Here is a 22,733-nt window from a genome sequence, read left to right on the forward strand (position 1 = left end):
TTGCTAAATGACCTAATGTTTGATGATGTTGCAGCTAGTTGAAAACTGAGCTTTCTGTGTTTAAAAAATAAATTCATAATTACATGTATATATATGTGACTTTTTTAGTGTTGAGGAATTTGCAGTTCTAATTTTTCTTTCATTATTTCAGGGCCAAGATGTCCAGTTGGCATGGAGTATAAGGCATGTCTGTCTTCTTGTGCTAAAACCTGCCAGAGTCTGAATATCAATGAAGTGTGTCACGGACAATGCATTGATGGCTGTAGCTGCCCTGGTAATTTATTTACTGAGTTGCTTACAGGGAAATGTTTGGCAGTGCTACTACATACTTTGTTAGAAGGAAGAAAGCTATGTCTTCTCTTAAGTGTTCCTGAAATCAGAAACACTTTTCTTTTCTGGGACCAAGACCTTAAGTACGCCAGTTCCTATACTGCCTGAATCCTACATCAAAGGGCCATTTTTTAAGGCCAAACTATAATGCCACACAAACATCAGCACTACATAAACCTCTGCGATTGCTTTTCATTCTTGGTGAGCAACTGCAATGTCTAGATTTCTTCTGAACTGCTTTTCTCTGGAAATTAGAGGAAGGAAAAAGAATAGAACATACTGAATGTGTTTCATTAAAAACATCACATATAGAAATTGCTATGCATTTCTTAACTCTTGTGTATTGGAAGTTTAAAGATGTCACTCCATGGCAGGACCTGAACAGGTGCATGGGAATTTGGCCGGGAATAGGCAAAGGATCTTATTTTGTTGCTTACTTCTCCTGATAGATTTTGTTGTTGTTGTTCAACTTGGCTCCTTTGTTCCCTACTTTGTTTTTTTTTCTTCTTCTGTCCTTTCATAACAAACATGAAACCTGTCTGGACACTACTTATAGACAGGTCGGTTAGCTCTAGTGTTTATCCTTTGCACTTGATCTATGTATATATATAATCCGGAACATGTATTTTTTCAATTAAGTTCCTATATCAACTCAGGTCATACTTGATCATGTTCCCCATGTTTGCTGTGTGTTCCAGTATTTGTTTTAAACTCATGGACTGGCTGAACACAGAGCTTCTTTGGGAGCATTAGAAACATACCATTTTGCACATCTGTGTCTGTGGGAGAGGCAACACTGTAAGGAAAGTAGATATCTGCCCCCACAAGGCATTTTGGCAAGCCGCATTCTTTTTAATTGCTGCTCGTGACTAATTACAAATAATATTTTGAAGTCTTGCCAGAATATATAAAGAACTAGAAAATCTAATCCTGTTTTTGTTTGTGTCCCTGTGTGTGTTGTGTGTACATATGTGCTGTTATCTGATGGATCCAGAGGGGAAGCTCCTTGATGGTGAGCGCTGTGTTGAAAGCTCTGACTGTTCTTGCATCCACTCTGGAAGACATTATCCCCCTGGCTTCACCATCTTTCAGGACTGTAACTCATGGTAAATTCAGTGTTGTTCTGATGTGGTTGCTATTGTTCTGGTGTACTGGACACATATTTGTTGACTGTTTTAGATGATTAGGGTCTGTCTATATGTGATGATGACTTTTTTTCCCCAATATTTATTTTTATTGACATAGAGCCAATAAAACATCTCTTATTGGAAATGTCACCTCCTTCTTAGAAATGGGCTGTTCACAAATACAAAATCAGCCCTGCTTTTAGAGGGATGTGTGTTCTCATATAACAATGTAAGGGTCATACTTCAAATAGTAGAGAACTATCTGTTTCCTGTGGATAAGACAGACTGGCAGGCTCCCATGTCTAGTTGGTGTCAATGGTGGTGTCTTTGTTTTGACTTCCTTTATTTAACCTCTAAGACTGGTTTCTTTCAAAGACGTGCTAGCTCAGGCATGTCCTTGAAACCTCTTGCAAAGCTGGATTTTCCCAGCTGTGTAGCTCATAATTTTTCATTCAATTGTGAATACAAGTCTGAAGGGGAAGCCTAGCTGCCTAAAGAAAGGAAGGGAAGTGAATAATATATTTCTGATCTCGTATGTGTAAGTGTGAACATGTTTGTGAATGGGGTTCAGACAACACTGTGCTCAGATATTTACAGCTAGACCAAAGATGAACCCAGTCTGAGGCCATCATATTCAGAAGAAATACTGTCTATGTGTAGTTTTCCTTTATCAGCACCATGTGTCACAGAATATGAACCATAATAATAACATTAGCATACTATCTTTCTTTCTCTGGAGTTGTCTGCAGATTTGAGGGTAGCCATGTTGTTCACCTATTGTATTCTTGAGAGGTTAATGCTGCCTAATAGATTGTACTGTTAGAAAATGTTTCCTGTTATTCAGAATTGACAAAGTTGTTGTCCTATCAGCTTTGTGTTCACCATCCTAAGTAAATTCACTCATTACAACTGCTTTTCAAGGTATGGAATAATTAAAGGAATAAAAAGAGAAGCATAAATCAGAACCCAATTTTATTTTATTTTAATTAATTAATTAATTAATTTGTTTATTTATTTTGAGATTCTGGGGCTGCTAGGCTTGTTGTCTCAGAGACCCAAGAATGACAGCAATCTCAGTGTCTGTGAGTGCCTGTTGCTGGTTACTAATAGCTCCTCTGGGGGGTGGCTTAGTGCCACTCACCACCCAAAGTCATTAAAACAGACAGATGTTCCTGCGGCCTGCACAAAAAGGGCAACTGATTGAAGAAAGCTTAACTAAACAGTGTGCAGTCAAAGTGATAAAGGTCTTCATTTGCAGAAAGCAGATGGTACAGAACTGGGACAGCTGCCCTGAAGGTCCATGGGATCTCATCCTAGCGATTTCTAAACTCACAGGGGTTCTGAGCCACCTTGACCTAGCTTTTGAGTTTCACTCTGAATTGGGTGTCGTAGATAAAATTTATGGAGGTCTAAGTACTTTTCCCTTTGTGATTCAGTCACATCAGTTGACATAGCTTGAGAATTGGTTTTAAAACTCATTCCATATGAGAATATGAAAACCCTATTATATGTAGAGCTATGGGGTAAAAAAGTTAAGCTACTTAGGTTTAGTAAGTATTCCAGTTCATATTACCAGCTGTTGCTGTCAAAAGATGGTAGAAGAGATCAGGGGAATTGATACATTATATTAAGAAACAAGATTATGGCAGATGGAAAGGATGCTTGAGACTGGTCTAATTTCCATAAAACAGGGGTCTGTATTTCAATTATTTGTGGAAAAAAAAAATAATTTACATATTACTGCATAACTGGTAACTCTGTTTTGTAGCATTTGTCGACGTGGCATCTGGATCTGCAGTAATGGGGAATGCCCAGGTATGTTGATCCTACAGTTTTTAGGTTTTGGCAAGTAAGTAAACATTATCCACATCCTTCCCACTTACATCCCACCTATATTTTTTTCCACATAAAGGGTGACTTTGTCTTTGCTCTTACCTGCTTGTTCCAATGCAATGGAGTTCGTATTTTCAGTTCTCTTTTTGAGACTAAGCAGATGTACTGTATGTGTAGAATTGAATATTTCTGTATGGTGGAAAAAGCCAGCTCTTTTCCTCTTTTTCTCCCTTTCTTCTTCTTCTTTTTTTTTTTTTTTTTTTTTTTCTTGTTCCTGTCAGCCGACAGCCAATACAGGCCCTGCACCTGAACTTCTTTCCACCTTGTTTGCAGTAGAAATACCTCTGAGTAATATTCATGGAAAATAATTTGTTTGAGGGCTTTTTCCTATGTGTTTGTAGAGACTGTGGCATATCAGGTTACTACACTACCCAGTAGTGATGCCTAAATTCTGCTGTCTTGGAAATGAAGAGCCACAGCTAACCAAAATATGTTAAGATTCTGAAATGTTTAGGTAGCTTCTATTTGTAGCAGTTGTGGGAACATCAAATTTCTGTATTATTCATTAAGTACTTTAGTTGTAGATTTTTGTAAGTATGGATTTCTTTTTAGCTTTCTACTAGTTAGTTAACTAAGGTTATCTAAGTTTATCTTATATCCTTATACCCTTATCTAAGGTTATCAGAATAAAGATTTGCATAAATTCTGCCCTTGGAAGACCTCCAACTGCAATTGTCTTCCAGTTCTTTGTTGTGATAAGATATTTTTTACATTAATAATGTTATGCTAGATTAGGTTATTTGTTTTTAAGGTAGGCCAGCAAAGGAATCAACACTTTTATTTTGGGCTGTGTTAAAGGAAGCTATTTTGAAGAAGACACATTCATAAAATTTTACTGCAGTGCTCTAAAAGCATCAAGTGACAGCGACAAGGGTCTTGGTTTGTAAGGACACAACTGTGTAAAAAGTACTGAGAATGAGGCATCTCTGTGAAAAGCAGGGCTGCAGCAGACTGTTGTGGCAAATTTACATCCTTAACTCTATGAAAGCTCCTGTACTCTGCTTGTCCAGTCTTTGAGTGCAGATGTGTCACACTGGACTAAGTAAGAATGTTTTTCAAGTGTTCTGGTTAGAGATATTGCAAACCCCTGAATCAGTTTAAGGGGCCATGTGGTCCAGTGCAGAGCAGCACACTAGTGATACTGGGGAATCCCAGTTTCCTCAATGGGGTTAGCTACCCTAGGGGTTATCATTGTCACTCTGTGTCTTTTTACCCATCTTATGTAGCAATCAAATTTTCTTTTTTATTAAAGTGAATGCCTGAATGCCGTCAGTATCATGTTGGGTTCAAACTAAAATACTTTAAGAGAAGTTTCAATTAGATTAAAGCCATTAGTTCAATAAACTAGTTTACTTAAAGTAGTATAATTTGTATGCCACCTAGCTGGAAGAAACCCTGAGAAACTGTGCTGATTTTCCAGGGCCACACTCACATGCTACAGAAGAATGAAATTCTTTTCAGAACAGGGAGCTAAGCTGTCCTCTGGTATTATTATAAGTACCCTTTGGAGCATTACACAGGATTTTCCACGAACAGGATCTCAGTTCCAGAGTGTGACTGATGCCATATTTCCCTGATTTTGTTGGCGCCATTGTTGCTACTAGTAATGACTTACAGGAATAAATGGCGAGATAAGCATCTTGTCTATACTCTCTGGCCTTTAGAAGATGTTGGCTTGTGCAGCCATCCAGCTCCTGTTCCCCTTCTGTGACATGGATAGGATCTGGCTTGCATCCAGCACTGGGGTCATTAACTGTTCTGTGTATTTTCCTAGGGGAGTGCTCCATCACTGGCCAATCTCATTTCAAAAGCTTCGACAACAAGCACTTCACCTTCAGTGGGATTTGCCAGTACTTATTTGCCAAAGACTGTGTGGAAAACTCATTTTCTGTTATCATTGAGACTATCCAGGTAACAACAGCTTTGGCTCATGCCTGCGTGCACACTCTTGAGTGAGCAGGAAGGGCTGTGGGATTACAACAGGAATTGCATATGCACAGCACAACAAAAGTAATTTTCATAAGAAGTAGTTTAAATGACAGATGCAGTTTTTCTCCTTGGTTAATAAACACTTCACCTTTTCTCACTATCATTCCCAGGAGCCTACCAGAAGATTTAAATTCATAATGCAATATGGAGGATCAGCCTCCTCTTCCTCTGTCAACTAAGCAAGGACAAGTAGAAGAGGCTGTGCCCTTTCCTGAGCACTCTGGAGGTTGCTGCTCACTAGTGCCTGTGGAAATCAAGTTTCTACAGACACTAAGTAGAGTGCACTGGATGAACAGTTATGTGGGTTACTTTTCATTTGGCCATGCTACTAGGTTATTCCTGTTGCTGATCTAGTGTCATTTCTCAAGTGTCTCCCTCGAGAGAAGAGAGAAAGGCAAGACAGCTGAAGGTCAGTGAGTGGAGATGACTGGACTAAGGCAGGAAGGGCATCCTGACCAGGATAGGAAGGGAAGGAGACCTGTGCAGCCTGTCACAGCGATACAATGCCTGCCTGTAAGATGTGTCAGATGAGGTAAAATGGCCTGCAGACTGTAGGTCCTGAACTGCCAGAAAGGACAGACCAGAGGATATGTGGGCAAGCAGGGGTGTGGCTGAGTCAGAGAATTTATGCAAGTGAGGGGAGTATTGGGTCACCATGCAGGAGAAGAGGATAGAGGTATGGGAAGCATGAGCAGCAGTGGGGCTGCAGGCCACAGTGGAATTGGGATGTGATGGATGTGTGCATATCTGTGTGTGTATCTTTGTATCAGAGAGCTCTGATAATGTTTAAGTCATCTGTGTTTAGGAACTCCCAAAATGGGTTTCACTGAAACTCCTTTTGAAACCAGGGAGGAAAGCTGGGGCCTTGTTCCTCATCTGCATAACCCACCACTAGTGAAATAAATACTCTGACAGTCTAGGTAGTGTGAGCTGCAGGGCTGTCTTGTGGCATGATGGGTTCTGTGTGGCAATACCTGCCATTCCTGCCCCTACAGCAACTCTTGGCCTGGCATTCCAGTAATAGATGTAGTACTTGCCAGAATAGGAGCTACAGAGAGCTCTCCCATATGTGGTGGTTAACTGTGTAATGGATGAAAGGCTATAGGTCAGTCTGAGGAGGCTCCAGCTATAGGAGGCAGTCTCCATCAATAAAACTGGAGGCCAGGGTGAAGTCATGAATAAAGCAAAATCTTGATGTTACAAGCAAATTTTTGCTTCTCTGTAGTGTGCAGATGATCCTGATGCTGTGTGCACTCGCTCTGCTTCTGTCCGAATCAAAGATATGGACAACAGCCTCATAAAAATGAAACATGGAGGAGGAATTTCACTGAATGGACAAGACATACAGACTCCTTTGCTACAAGGTGTGCATGCATGGGGAGTAACTGGCCAGCTACTGAAGGAATCCCCTTTATTAGTCTTTTTAGGCATAGTTCAATCAGAATGTGTTTTCCATGTCAAATTCTCACTTGCAGCCTCTGTATTTCTGTGTACCAGAAGTTTTGTCATTCCAGCTTCTTTCTTGGGTCAGCAGTTCTAAAATTAGGAGGACTAAGATGGTTTGGATTTGGATTTGGAAGATGTGATGTTGAAAACTGCCATTGGTTCTTTTTTTTTTTTTTTTTTTAAATTATTATTTTTTTAATCCAGAATTGATACCTGATTTTTTAATTTTATTTTTTTTTCAGTACGTGCATATATCTTCCTCTAGGGCTCCTGAACAGGTGTTTTGGGTGAATTCAAACATGTGAACTGATAACCAGACACAAAACTTGGGAAATAGAAAGGGGGGCTAGCTGGTGCTCCTTGATTTGGGAGGCTTGTATGCTCCTTCCCTTTGTTGTCCTGTTCAGAGAACCTCAGCAGTTCCATGGACTGAAATGTTGCATCTGGGCTTGACTGATACTTTGTGGTTGCCTTGAGGTGCCCTTCGGATCCAGCGCATGATGAGGACTTCAGTTCGCCTTACCTATGGGGAAGATTTGCAGATTGACTGGGATGGCCGTGGTGAACTGCTGGTTAAGGTACTCTTTCACTCTGTCTTGTTTATTTCTGCCTTCCCTCCATCTCTCTCAACCCACCCAAACGTATACAGAGGCTTTCTTTGTGCAATGAGGAAGTGCTTTTCATTGCATGCTAGAAATACCATTCTCCTTTATACTCCTTCAGCAATATACAGGTCCTTTTGTATTCCAGAGAACGTTTTCATTCCACAGCAGGCTTTTTTTTCCTCTCCTTTTTGTGCAATGACAGCCATTATTAACAAGCAATACTTGTGTTTTGTTTAGCAGATGACCTTCAAACTGCATTTTTTGTTTTCAGTGAATTTAACTGTCCTGCCTTATAGCAATAGATTCATATGACTTTATAATAAGGGAAAAATATGACTCCAGGGACATAGTTATTGGCAACTTCCAGTAAAGGTCAATTAGCTCATATGTTGCATGTTAATGTCGTATGTTGCATGCTTCTTCTACTATGAGGAGTGTTAAAGATCAGTCTTGATTAACTACAAGGATTTGTCTGTGCTGCAGACAGCAGTAGTACAGAAATTCTCAACCCAGGTTTAAAATAAATGAAATGTAAGGGAAGCAGTTGAGCTGAAAACAGAAAACATCAAGTAACAAGCTTTATATACAAGTGTGTATATTTTGGTCTGTTGTTAGCTGTGGAAGTTAGAATGCAGAAGAGTCTGTGAGGGAGGGGAAGAAGGCTGTTTACTGTGGAATGTTCTCCTGATAGCTAGCCAGCCAACACACACACCTCACTCTCACAGTGACTTTGGAATTGCTGGAATGTTTAACCTGTGAAACACCATGCCAAGACATAGTGCAGCTTGAACAAATGAAACAAGGTCTGATGGATTATGCAGGAGGTCAGGTTACATAGCCAGAGTGATCTCTGGTTGGCTTTGCATCTGGCAAGAAGGTAAATGACAAACTATTTTTACGATCCCCTTCCCTGGCCAATCCATTCATAATCCTCTAGCTCTTACATGAGTCTGTTTTTCTTTAGAATGGTAGAGTCTTGAGGACTACAGACATTGTCTTTGAGGGCCTGTTTGCTCCCTCAGAGTTGCAGTCTGCCTATGGTGTTTCTTCCTGGTGTACTGATCCCCAGGAACTAAGCCAGTTGGGGTGACTTGTCAGACCTGCATCCTCATGCTCTGTGTGGAGAATCTTAACAACAAGCCCAGCTGAGCGTAATGCCCTCTTGTAATTAGGGTTCTGCATTCACCTTCAGTTGCTATCTGAATTTGTTTTGTATTCAAAATTTGTCCTGCAGCTATTATTATATAACATTTTTATGAGCAGTTGAATAATGTAGTGCAATCAATGTATGTTTATTGTGCTGTGTGATGTATTCTAGAGTTTTCTTAGTTAACTGCATATGGTATGTTCCTTAGAAAATCTTGCCTTACAGTGATTACCTATTCTGGAGGATGACTGGGCTAACATTTGCGTTCCTTAGGTATCTCTAGCATATACTGAAAGGATGTGTGGCCTGTGTGGAAATTACAATGGTAACCAAGGGGATGATTTTCTTACTCCTTCTGGTTTGGTGGAAGTTCTTCTGGAAGATTTTGGAAACTCTTGGAAGCTTGATGCAGACTGCCAAGACTTGTTAAAACAAGACAATGATCCCTGCAATCTCAATCCTCATTTAGGTATTCAGTTCCCTCCAAAATTAACACATGCTGTTGTTCAGCAACCTGTGATATTCCATCTTATATGGAAGAGGAGGAAAAAAAAAGAGGTGGGGGAGGTGGGGGGAACCTCAAATACTGGTTGATGCAGGTTTCTTATGAATAACGTACTGTTTTCTAACAATTGAAAACAAAAATCAGTAATGTGAGGTCACGCTGCCATTTAATTTGGGTGATAGTGTTAGACCATTACATCTGCTGCACAAGTGCTTAACTCTTTTTCTCTTCACCCCTCTGCCCTTACACATCATACATTTTCCATGATCTCTTGACTTCTGTCTCTTATAAAATCTGAACAAACAGGCTCCCTCTTTCCCTCTTTAGTGCCTAACTGTTCTGCTTGGACAGCAGGTGTATTCTCAGAGACATTTTCTCATGACAGGTATTTGAACTCTGATTTCTGGGATAAGCAAGAATGCAGAAAACTTTGTTGTCATAGACCAGAGCAGCCACTGTTGATTCAAGAGTGTAGTATAGCCTAGTGGGTTAAATTTTGCAAATATAAAATTCATTTAGTAATGAAACATTATTCTTTTAATTGAACTCATGATCTATGAGCTGTGAGGTATCTATGCCTTCTTGATTTGATTTTATTCTTCTGTGTTTTTTTCTGTTTGTTGCTTTTTTCCTATGAAAGCAAAATAAATAAATAAATAAATAAAATAAAATTACTGTGGCTCTCCTGTTTCTTTTTCTTTAAAGCCACTGATTGACTGGTGTTTTCATGTTATTTTTTCTCTTTTCTCCTTAGCCAAATATGCTAAGGAATCGTGCTCAGTCCTGATATCTTCTGTTTTTGAACCTTGTCACCATGAAGTCAGTCCTACACCCTATGTGAAGAACTGCCATTTTGATGTTTGCTCTTGCTCCAGTGGCAAGGATTGTTTGTGCTCCTCTATTACTAATTATGCAACAGCCTGTGCTAGGAAGAATGTTGTGGTCCAGTGGAGAGCACCTGATTTCTGCCGTAAGTAAAATACTCTAAAAATTATTATTTTTTTTTCCTTTTCTCAAAAGAATTTCTTAGCAATACTGAATGGCAAATAGAACACAAGTGTATCATTGAAGATGTTCTTAAACAGATGGGATGTCTACAGCCTTCTGCTTACAACAAGGCAAGTTTACAGCAGATTTTCTGAGGCCTTGTCTATACACATTTTGAGTATTTCAAGAACAGATATTCTGCAACTACTGTGGCACTTGTCCCAGTGTTTGAAGAATTGCCTAGGAGAATGATTATCATGCTGCCAGTGCAGAGGTCTAAGATCTTATTTTCATGCAAGCTTCATCAGCAGTTTCTTGGTCAATGTCATTTTGCTGACCACCCTCGTAAATTCTAGTATGATTTGGAAGCAGGCTCAAGATGACAACTTGAGCCCTGATTAACAGTTCGTGAATGTCATCACTTAACACAACTAAAAAGAGCTTTGACTATGGCACTTTGTGTGGAAGTTTCTCTTCTATGAGTGTCAGAGAGAATTGAGTTTTAAATTTCTCTGAAGATCATTTGCAGCATTCCACCCTTTTGTAAGTGGCAATCCTGGTTCAAAGGCTAACAACCTGTAAGATGAGATGCTGGCAGAGTATAAAACAATAATTCAGAGTTGGGGAAATGAAACAACAGGATGCTTTCACGGAGATCAAAAAAGATCAGAAAGCCATGTCTGTAAGGCAGAGTTGCCTGGGGTTGTTGTGACCAAATAGGAGAGAAACTACTTTTTACAAGATCTGATAATGACAGGAGAAGGAATGGTTTTAAACCAAAAGAGGGGAGACTTAGTTTAAATGCTACAAGGAAATTATTTATTCAGATGATAGCGAGGGATTGGAACAAGCTGTCCAGAGAAGCTGGTGGTGCTCCATCCCTAGCGGTATTGAATAAATTGGAATTATATTAAATGGATTGGAATTAGACAGTTTTTAAGATCCTTCCCTACACAAGACATTCTATGGTTCTATCATGAGTCCAGTGCAAGATTAGTTATGAAACTACTAACAAGCTGGAACAGAATATATTTTTTATTTATTGCTTTTCTGTTTGAATAGTATTTAAGACAAATACCCATTGTAATGTAATTTTGTTGGACATGGACACACTTTTCCCCATAAGCATTTGTGAAATGATTTTTTTTTTAATTTTTTTTTATTTTTTTCCATTTTCCATAGTAACTTTTCTTTTTTGGGAATTGTCACGGGCAAATGAAAATTTTTTGTGAAAAGTTTGTAGTCTTGTGAAAAGCCTGCCAGTCTTCAGGTTCTATTCTATTACTTCTTCCTGAAGAGAGAGTGGGAAAAACATTTATAAACAGGGTATGTAGAAGCTGGAGGGAGAGAGAGAAAGAGGTCACTGGTGTTCCCCTTCGTAGGTTATGTATTTGTAGGGTTAGTGGCTACAGCTTCTGCAGGCTGGGTAGACTTTACTGCAAGTGAGAACAAATTTGATTTATGTGCTGCATAATTCCATATTTTAATTAATTTAGGTAAGTGTTCAGCAGGTGGGAGTGCAATGTAATAAAAATAGTTTTAAAATGTGCATATCTGGAGGCAGAAAGAAGAAGCATCAATAATGCACCATTGTTCTTTCTCCAATAGAACAAGTGGATTTTCACAGTCTTTAATAGTGCAGCAGTGCTTCCTTTTCTCTGTGCATTACAGGGTGCTTTATGTTGGCATCAAGTGATGTTTTCCCTGATTACAGATCCATCAGTCCCCATTAAATAATCCTGATGCCCCGGGCATCTTCTATCTTATGAAGGAGAATGGTCCCCTGTTAATGGACTCAAGATGTGAATGTGCAGATTTGCTTAGTTTGTGTTAATGGCCTGGTGGGTAGAACACCAGCTCTGTTCCTGTGCTGGTGAACTGCTATTCAGTTTCTTGAGAAATGTCTGGACAGAACTGGTTTATGAAGGAAGCTGACTCCTGCATTTACAGCCTTCTGTGAACAAGCAATAGAGCCAATCCATTTGTGATGTGTAGAAGGAATATATAGGCCATAATTTCAAGGTCTGGATTGGATACTCAAGGTAGGGCTTACATTCTCATGGGACTTCAGGTGCCTCAGCAGAAGTTTGCATGGTTGCACCAACATTTCCCATCTTCAGTAAATAAACAGGAATATTGATTGCATTCGATGTTTGTTAGCATGCTAGTTTCACTTTTGTGTTCCTTAGTGTTAGTTCAGCTCTGCTAGCAGCTGTGTAAAACTGCAAGTCTGTATCCTTGCTATGTTTTTTCCTTTGTTACTATTGCTGCTGCAGTTTCCAACAACTTGTGCTCATGAAATAGTGGGCAGAGGGTACTGAATCATTCTACTGGGATGACAAGAGGAAGAACTTTCTGTATAACCCCTGATCTTGGGTTTAGCGCAATAGAAATGTGCTAGCTTCTATTTGCAGCTGTCTTCTTCATTCCACTGAATATATTATTTCATCACCTTATGTTTGTTTAGGAAGACGGCTACAAACACAACAGGCTTTGTAAATCCTGGTCAATTGGAGGCCTGCAAAAATCTCATGTTAATATTACCTTGTTACTCTCATCTTCCGAAATGCATTGTTATAGCTGCCACCTAGTGTCAATGCTGTTGTATGCAGAGATGCTTCTCAAAACTGAGTCAGTCTTTTATAGATAAGGAAGCCAGTATGGTTTTGAGGGCCATAGCTAGGTCTCCAGGTAATTAAATTCACAATCAAAAACTTGTAGAATATAAGGTTTGCCTTCACAATCACTAAGTGGCTTTGTTATTCATACCTATTTTCATGAACAATCCTGACTGCTTCTGGGTTGTGAGGATTTAGTGTTGTAGCAGTACAAAGGCACAGATATATGTTCTAATTATTTTGACCAAGTTACTCTTGACTGTACTGAAAAGAAAGAAGTGTGAATGTGCACATAATAACAGAAATGGAATAGAAACTGTTTCTCATTCTGGATGAAATTTTGTTGTTGAATTACAGTGCAGGGCTTGCAGTCAAGTCCAAAAACTTATTCCCTCTGCATTTTGTAAGGTTTTGCTCATTTACATAAAGCAGTGCACTGGGCTTAACAACAAGGAAAGCCTCTGTAATTCAATCTTATGGTTTTATGATTTTTGTTGTCAGTGTTTTACATCATCACATAATGTGCACTCAGTCTCAGAAGACAAGACAGGTCTACAGGTCCCAGAAAACTTTACTATTCTGTTTCTGTTTTCCAGTCAGTGGGAAAGATAAAACTGACTGCAAGTCATGATAATCTGTGTTTTTGCTTCATTGGAACAGAGTATTAATCTTCATTTTCAGAAACTCTCATTTATTTGCTTTATTAGCCTCATTCCCAGTTAATGTAACATAAACATAATATAGCAGGAACATAATTAGTAAATTAATTTTCCTTCTCAGATCATTGCTGCTATTTGTGGTAGTTTTTTGTTTGTTTGTTTGTTTTTCCCCTTCTTGTCCCCTTTCCCCTTCTCCCCCTGTTTATTGGGCTGGTGGGCCTGCTGTCCACCTGTCATGGACACATAGCTAGAGGTAACTGAATTTTTAATATTACCAGAAGAGAGATTTTCTTAGAGATGCAGGATGCTTTAGCTAGCTTTGACCTTCATAGATTAGACTGTAGGACTGCTGGACTCTGGGCACTATACTGAGGTGGTTTTTTTTTGACATCATGCAAGCTATGAAACATCCTTATCTTAGAGGTGCTTTTCAAAGGATTAGAAGCTATTATGTTCAGAACTTTAATTATTAGAATGTACTGTATTAAGTTTGCTGCTTTCTGTTTTGGATGTGTGTGTGTGTGTGTGTGTGTGTGTGTGTGTAAAACCAACTGGGGCAATGATGGAGACACGTACCTGGTACCTGTGTGCTATGTAGTGTGATTGAAGGAGTTATATCCCAGAGGGAGTAGCTAATTTTACAGACAGTGCAATGTTTAAACAGGTTTCTAGGTTCTCCTCACTTCTGTATGTTTTTTGGAATGATAAATCAATTATCAACCTCCCTGAAAGTATTCTTCATTTACTTTGTCTGGAGGAAGTCTTCCCCATACCTGGAGAATACTGATTGGCAAGGAATATGGAGGAGCTTATGAAGAATCTTAGAGGTAAGGGGACCTCTGATGTCATGGGATTTCACTCTTAAACACCTGTGGCATCCCAAGAGCCTAAGCAGATATTTAAGTCAAAGATGTTGTGGCTTAGGTAGATCTGAGGAGGTATGACTTATCTGGGGCTTGGCTTGTGCTTACTGGGCTGTATATAATACTACAGAGTAACTCAGAGAGAGAGTTTCTGAGCTGAGTTGCATACCAAAAGGAGAAGCCTCAGAGTCAAACTACGGAGAAAGAACATTGAAATTGTGCAACCTAATCAATCACAGGAGGCACCAGTATCAGTGTCAGTTGCCCCTGTGGGAGGACAGAAATGGAAATGGATGTCATTACATCTAGAATGGAAAGAAGCAGCAGCAGTGGAAGAAGTAGAGGGTGTGGGGCCATCCCCAAAACCACTGTTATTGAGAAAGACAACAGAAATAACTGCAAGGAGATAAGAGCATGAAGGAAGAGATGGTCACTGTTACCACTACTTACTGACCTCTGAAAATGATTGAAAACCTAGGTTCAAGAAAGTCTGCACAGTATCCAAATGAGACTATAGTCACCTGGTTGCTTCAGTGTTGGGACATCAGGGCCAATAGAATGTTTTTAGATGGTAATGAACCTTGCCAACTAGGAAACACTGCTAAAAACTCATCTTTAGACAGAGGAATTATTAGATGACTGGATGCTGTCTGTGAATGAGTGTTATTTTCCATAGAGGGAAAATACTCTTTAAAAGATGATCTGGAGCCTGAGATGAAAAAAAATGGACTACTATTGAAAAAGGTATCCAGTATTTGAAGGAAATACCTGTAGTGGAAATGTTGTATGACCCCATGTTTGTTCCTAATGATCTCTATACCAAGACTGTGATTCTCAGAGAGTTAGGAGTATGTCAAAGACTCACAAAAAGAGCACTAGAAAAATATGCCAGTGCACTAGCAGAAATGTTTGAAAGATATGAGGAACAATGGAAAAGACTCCTAGTATTTGAACTGATTATTACACCTCAGAATTTCAAATAACAGTTACCTCCAATCTCATGATTATATTTCAACCATCTCAAAAGTAACAGACTAGATAAAATGAAGAAGCAGGTTGGTATACCTTCTTTTAGCACTTTGAATGCTGGTGCATAGCTGGATGTTCAAAAGGAAAAGTTCCCTCCACCCATCATGCTACTGATGACTCTTGGAGCAAGTGGATTGCATTGATTACGCCACTGATCCAAGAATCTTAGAAGTGTACATGGACTGGCCTTAAGGTAAAAATCCCGGAACATCAACAGCAAAAGAGGAATAGTGTGCTAAAGAGGTCCCACCATACAGCAAATTACCAGAGAATGAAAATAAATATGGCCTGTTTGCTGATGGATCGTATATTATGGGGAAGCGTCACAGATGGAAAGCTGCTATGTGGAGCCCTACATAACAAGTTGCAGAGGCCACTGAATGGAAAGGAGAATCGAGCCAATTTGAAGGGGTAAAGGCAGTCCAGCTGGCCTTAGATGTTGCTGAATGAGAGAAGGTGGCCAATGCTTTATACTGACTCATGGATGGTGGCAAATGCCTTATGGGGGTGGTTACAGCAGTGGGAACAAAACAACTGGCCAACAAAGGAGTAAATCTACTTGGGCTGCTAAACTGTAGAAAAACATTGCTGGCAAATTGAGAATATGGCTGTGAGGGTGTGTCATGTAGATGCTCATGTGCCCATGAGTCAGACTACTGAAGAACAACAAAATAACCAACAGGTAGATCGAATCCACAAACTGAGGTGGCTCAACTAGACTCAGACTGGCAGTACAAGGATGAATTATTTCTAGCTCAGTGGGCCACTAAGACCTTGGGCCATCAAGGAAGAGATACAACGTTTAAGTGGGCTAGAGACCAAGAGGTGGACTTACCTATTGAGGCTATTGCACAGGTTATTCATGATTGTGAAACGTGTGCAGCAATCAAACAGGCAAAAGGGGATGAAACCTTTCTGGGAGGATGGGCAAAAGTAGAAATGTGGGGAGGCATGGCAGGCTGATTATATCACTTTGCCACAAACCCATGATGCTTAGTGTTTTTGATGGTGAGTGGGTGGCTTGAAACATATACAATATTCCATGCTACCACCCAAAACACCATACTAGGTCTCAAGAAACAAGTTCTGTGGCAACATGGCACTCCATAAAGAACTGAGTCAGATAACAGGACTCATTTTAAAGGCTTTCTTGTAAATACATGGGCATTGAGTGGATTTATCGTATCCCCTATCATGCTCCAGCTTCTGGTGAAATTGAATGATACAATGGGTTGTTTAAAAACTATGTTGCAAGCAATACATAGTGGAACACTAAAGCACTGGGAGAAGCATTTGGTAGAAGCCACCTGGCTGGTCAACACTCAAGGATCTATCAGTTGTGATGGTCTTGCCCAATCGAGCTCCCTACATACGGTAGAGAGAGATGAGGTCCCTGTAGTACATGGAAAGAGCATGTTGGGAAAAGCAATTCAGATCTTTCCAGCTTCTGGAAAGGCCAAACTCTCTGTGGTACTGTGTTTGCTCAGGGATCTGTTTCCACTTAGTGGGTGATGCAGAAAAATGAGGATGTTCAGTGTGTACCACAAGGGAATCTGATGTTGGGGGAGTGCAGTCGGTAATTCCATGTATATGTATATATATGTGTGTGTGTGTGTGTGTATGTTTAATGCGTGTTAATAATTGTTTGTTTGCATGCATGTTAATTATTATGCACTCATGTGGAATAACAGGTGGAATGTCATAGTTTCATGACATTTGTTATTGATATCCCACATCATTATATGATATAGCACACTGAGAGTCTTAGAAGTGAGTACTACAGTTTCCAGAAAACTTTGCTGTTCTGTTTTCTGGCTGGTGGGAAAGGTAAAACTGGCTGAAAGTCGTAAGACTTTCTCTTTTATCTCCCTGGTGGATCAGAGTAAAAACCTTGGTTTTCAGAAACTCTATCATTTATTTTATTTAGTAGCTTCAATCCCATTATCTTGTGGGTTTTTTTTTTGTTTTTTTTTTTTTTATTATAATTTGTTATTTTTTTTCCTTTAGTTCAAGTCCTGATCTTCCTGATGTACATATCTTTCAACAGCAATGACCTGTCCTGAAGGCCAGATTTACCAGCAATGTGGGACACTGTGCAACCAGACATGCCGATCTCTGTCCTACCCAGATGAGAACTGTGATGAATTCTGCATGGAAGGCTGCTACTGCCCACCTGGGCACTACCTAGATGAGAGTGAGGAGTGTGTACCAAAGTCCCAGTGCTCTTGTTACTATGATGGTGAGATCTTCCAGCCAGAGGATATCTTTTCAGATCATTACACTATGTGGTAAGTACAGGATTTATTGCTACGTGCCATGACTCAGAAATTTTTGGATGGTTTGACTAAGTGGTTTAATTCTGCAGTTTGATTATCTCCTCTGAAAGCAACTTAAAAGAGCATGTTTTTTTGCCCTCGACTAATAATTTTTGCTGTTGCATCTCTCCATATCATTTCTAATGGTGGCTTACTTAAAATAATTGTTCTGTGAGCAATTCCTGACAGTTTGATTTGGAGTTAATTTACTGACAATGGCTACTTTGTAGGCTTTCAAAATTACATTTTTGTGTACTGCAATATATTTAATAAATGTTAAAACCTTATTACCTACCAAAGATACAAATATTAAATTGCATTTCTCGTTGTTAAATTGGCTAGTGGTACACTGAGAGCGGGGATGTGTAAAGCAAACAAAGGCAATGCAGAGTCTTTATTTGAGATGCAGGTGTTAGAGAACAAGATAACAAAGACAGAGGAATTAACTCATCCCTCCCAGCAACAGTTCAGAAAAGAGGGTGAGCTGAGGAATGCAGCCTTCACCAGTTTGAACTCTGGTGCACCTGAAAGGGAGTGGAGAGAGGGGAACCACTTAGACTCTGAGTATGTGTGCTCCCAGAAGCATGGCTGGAAGCGCTGCTGAGATGGGGAGTGAGAGGAAGTATGTACCTAGGCTCCCCCTGCTCCAGGCACCCATGTGCTCACATAGTGGTTCAGGCTTTTACCTGGCAATTCCCCTGCAGGATGTAATTGATACATGCTCATTGACACACTTAGATTTGGGAACAGTGTCAAAACAAAAGGGAGTCAAATATTGCAGGCACTTTACCTGTTTCCACAGAAAACCTGACTATAATTATGTTCAGCATTATGCCTGTGCAAGAATAGGACTATGCATTGGATTCAGGGAGACAGGGACAACAGTAAGGCTGGGCTACCATGCTAATGCATTACTGATAATCTCAAAGAAGGTTGGCCTTTAATGTTGGTAAGCTCACTGGATGGAGAACAGCAGATCAGTCCAAATTAGAGGTATAATTTTGTTACTCTCACTGGTTTCCTTTAGGCCCATCCAGAAAAAGCATCATAAGCTGGAAAAAAAAACAACAGATGTCACTTTGTTAAAAATAAACTCTGTTTTTCTTAGCTATTGTGAAGATGGTTTCATGCACTGCAGTAAAAGTAAAGCTTCTGGTGCCTTATCGCCAGATATTTTCGCTGATGAGAAGCCTTCTGCCAGACGTTAGTATGCATCAATTAATATTTCCTGTTTTTTCTCCTGTTTTTCATCTTTGGTCTTCTGGCAATACAACATGTGTATGTGTGTGTATGTGTGTATGTATTTTGTTACAGGATACAAATGTTTGCATGTTGCTCTATTCTATATCCTGACTTAATTGTCTAATGTCCTCCAGAAAAATACTATGCCAACAATACTTGAGTTCTAAAAGAAATTTCTGTGAACTTAATTTTTAAAGTAAAAAGGAGCTTGACGTGCAGACCACCCATGGTAACACTTATCTGTCCTGAAAATAACCCAAGAGCTGAAGGGTTGGAGTGCGCCAAGACTTGCCAAAATTTTGACCTGGAGTGTGTCAGCCATGGCTGCGTATCTGGATGCATGTGTCCAAAAGGGATGGTAAGCAGGCTTAATTTCACAAAATTGAAGCAGACAACCTTTGATTTCTCGCTATCATCCTTTCCTGTCAGAGTCTTCTTGCAGCTTGGAAAAGTGTGGTTGTGAGTCATTTCCAAATGATAATGAAGTTACAGCTAGTTTAAAGTGTCTATGTAGGTTGCTCTGGAGCTAATGCTTTTTATTTGATTCCATGGAAATTACAACAAATATTAAGAGCACAATAACTCTATTTTGTAGAACAAATTCTCAGCTACAAAAAGCTATTTCTCAACATGCTTACTGCTGTTAGCTATGCATTTTCACCAGTGGTGAACAAGAACCTGCAAACCACAATTGTAAAAATCTACACCTGCAGAGGTGACATGGTGTCTTTGTTGCCATGGCTTAAACACAGCACCCACTGCCTACCTGTGCTCCCATTTGCTGTTTGGTGAGCATGAATATTCAGCAAGTGTTGATGAATGATTCCTGATGGGGGAATTCAGTTTCATACCTTTACTTTGATCCGTGTCAGTTGCCATTTAGTCAGACTACCTACGCTACTTTTTCCTGAATACCACCTGGAAGAGATGCCCTATGAAACATTTAGTCTTCTTTGGCCTGTTTTTTTTGGTTTTTTTTTTTTCTTTTTTTTCCCCCCACATTGTTGTGGAGATTAGGTTTGAGGCAGAACCCCAACTCTATCACCTAGAAAAGTATTCCTATTTGTTTCTACCATAATCCACAGAGGTACGTGTGAATGAATGGTCTCTGGGATGTGAAATCCTTTTTATTTGCAGTTTCCTATGGTGGTTCTAGGTCCCCGTAGGAGAAGACAGAGTTATTCTAGTTTATTAAGTATTAGACTACGTTGATCTCATTGGCTCAGTTTTAATGGTAAAAAGAGAAAACTATTTTAATGATTTTACCGAAAGAATTTAAATTTAAAAGGTGATATTTTGTGACTTTTGAATGAGAGGGAGAGAGTGGAAGTGCTCTCAATTTCAGTATTTCAAGAAGCCAGAGCAAAACTTCTCCCTAGTTTTGCAGAACCACATTGAAGCAAAAAAAATTTAAAAAAAAATAAAGCCAGTCTTCATTTTGTGTTCTCTAAAACTGAATGCCTTCAGAATGGAAGGAGAGTTAAAAGTAGAACAACAAACCTGACCGGGAGTGGACTAAACACTTTTTTTTTTTTTTATTTTTAATTTGAGGTAAGCAAAATATATGATTTGTTGTTATACAGAGATAAACTAATCCCTAGTTTATCCTTAGTCCTAAACTGAAAAAGCAAATACTGGAATATAACACCATATTTCTCTGAAACAGAGCCTACGAGGGTGTCATAATATTTTGAATGGAATCATAGTTATTTTAGTTATCTGGTCTTCTGGGTAGCGAGATGGCATTTGAAACAAATGGAATGACTGCTACAGATTTTAGAGGAAGGTGGGCTTTTGAGGGGAACAGGCTATCTGTGATCACAAAATCTTAACTTGCTCCACATCCTATTTCTGGTAAAGTTGAAATTTTCATTGTACTCTAATTTTTTCCTTCAGCAGTTTATAGTTTATGCTGGTGTTTAAGTGGTGAAACAAGGCAGAGATTTTACATATTCTTATTTCTACTTATGTTAATGTAATATATATATGTATAAATAAAAATAGAAATCCTCTATCTTCCTTCTTTTTTTTTTTTTTTTAAAATTTGTTTATTTATTTTTTAATCTTTATCTACATTTTCTTGTGCTTACTATTCTGAGTCCTGGTATATACTGCTAGGTCTGCATGCTAATAGATTATGTTTTGTTTAGGTGCGACATGAGAACAAATGTATTACTCCTGAGAGATGCCCGTGTTTTCACAATGGAAGAGAATATGCTAAGGGAGAGACAGTGACTAAGGACTGCAACACCTGGTGAGTCGATGGAACCATGTTTTTCTGCAGAACACCTAATATATTTCTAAATATGAAAGTTGCTCTGAAAGTAGTGTCTTCTATTTTATTATGCTGTTCAGTGATGTCAGAAGTGGTTGTGGGTGGTAAGGCAGTAGAATTTGAACCTTCCATTACATTCTGTTGCCAATTTGCAGATGGCAGCAAAGAAGCAGTCTTACAAAATGACTTCTTACATGGAAGTGTGTATAAAGCAAAGGGGTGTCACTGAAAGTGGAAAAACCTGCACCTGTTGATATCCATTGATACTTGCTAAATGTTTATGGAGTCCAAACAGTGGATACTAATACAAGAAAGTAGTGAGCAGAGTGTATCCACAGAGGCAACAGTGATGTAAAAGACAAGTCACTTTCCTGACAGCTATGTAAATTTTTCTAAGCATGGCATGCAGGCTCTTGTTCAGTGCTAGCAAAAATACATACCAAATGATAGTTACTGCTGAAAAATGCCATTTTGAAGCTGAGAATTTGCTCTATCAAAATGTTATTGTGTTTCTTATATCTACGATATTTTCAGTGGAAATAAACATGATGCATTACTTTCAGAACAACATATATGTAAAATGTATGCATATGTAGTTGTTTCCTTACTTGTTCAATTTTGTATGGAGACAGGATATGTAGTGCAATAATATGTGTTACACAGTCCAACATTTTCCTTTTCCACGTGGCATAAAGATCAGTGTCACATCTGCCAAGGTGCATGTGGTGTTTTACAAATAAGTGGCCAATATACCTGTGTAGGCCCTCTAAAGGCAGTAGGTAGCGGATTTGCTTTCTCATCTTGCAGCAAATCAATCAGTAATCAATCAATCAGTAATCAATACAGGAGCTCCTCTGTAGTGGGAGGAATGGAGGCTGCATTTTGTTGTTAAGCTCTTTTGCCATGCTTTCCATGAAATCCTACAAATCAGCCCTTTTTAGCCAGAAGAATTTATCAGCAGGAAGGTATTGATATGCTAGCTATAATATGACAGAAACTCTTCAGGTAAACGTTAGAGATGTAAATGGTTAAGCGGAGCCTCAGGAAAGATATACTTTATTTGCCTACTGGACATCTTTTGACTTCTGCCTGGACTGCACACTCACTGTTTTTGAGAAGTGTTTTTGCCTTCCATGCATACTTGTGAAAAGACATACCACCTTATGTAGAGCTTCAAGATATCCCAGTAGTATTAGGTACACAGCATCTAGCCACCAGTGGCATGGAAACAGTGTTCTCTTTGATTTTCAGTTGCTCACAAACATTTTCTCCAAATACATGCATCCAGCTCTGTGGCATCTCTAGTAACCATGTTTCTATTATCCATTGTACAAATGTGTGGAGCTGGATCAGAGAGCCAGCACCATTAGAGTCATTTGTTTCAACAACAGTTTCAAATGCTGTGTTTTTGAGTTAGTGGGGCTGATCATAACCGGTTAGATTCAGATACAAGTTTTCATGGTTTTATATAGAAATAGTTCCTTTCCAGTGTTTTGTTTGTTTCTTTCTTCTTTTTTCTTTAAAGCTATGTATTATACTAGAAGTCATATAGTACACTTAGACCTGGAGAAGATGGAGGAGAAGTTGAAATCTGTGTGCAGATAAACATACTACTACATGCCTACACTGCAAGTGGGCAAAAGTGACTCAGCTAAAAAACAGATGCAATAATAATTTTATTGAAAAACTAAGGGGTGAAACTT

General features: G+C 39.2%; 1 protein-coding gene across 5 annotated transcripts in view; it reads left to right on the top strand.

Annotated features, from left to right (window-relative positions):
• The window catches only part of VWF (von Willebrand factor), a 105,787-nt gene that overhangs the window by 24,085 nt on the left and 58,969 nt on the right, over positions 1–22,733 (top strand). For 4 of the 5 annotated variants that reach the window (XM_015871491.3, XM_015871484.3, XM_085522182.1 and 1 more), the window contains exons 8-19: positions 152–274; positions 1,325–1,436; positions 3,226–3,272; positions 5,125–5,261; positions 6,565–6,703; positions 7,263–7,363; positions 8,811–9,006; positions 9,797–10,012; positions 17,246–17,486; positions 18,622–18,716; positions 18,953–19,113; positions 20,906–21,009. In XM_015871491.3, the coding sequence (XP_015726977.2) occupies positions 152–274; positions 1,325–1,436; positions 3,226–3,272; positions 5,125–5,261; positions 6,565–6,703; positions 7,263–7,363; positions 8,811–9,006; positions 9,797–10,012; positions 17,246–17,486; positions 18,622–18,716; positions 18,953–19,113; positions 20,906–21,009 (1,672 nt within the window). Of the gene's footprint in view, positions 1–151; positions 275–1,324; positions 1,437–3,225; positions 3,273–5,124; positions 5,262–6,564; positions 6,704–7,262; positions 7,364–8,810; positions 9,007–9,796; positions 10,013–13,994; positions 14,134–17,245; positions 17,487–18,621; positions 18,717–18,952; positions 19,114–20,905; positions 21,010–22,733 lie in introns of those variants that run through there. The other variant, XM_085522187.1, reaches the window with a different exon arrangement.

The sequence above is a fragment of the Coturnix japonica genome, chromosome 1 (genome assembly GCF_054131305.1).
Source record: "Coturnix japonica strain WE chromosome 1, WE-NBRP24, whole genome shotgun sequence".
NCBI classification, from domain to species: Eukaryota; Metazoa; Chordata; class Aves; order Galliformes; family Phasianidae; genus Coturnix; species Coturnix japonica.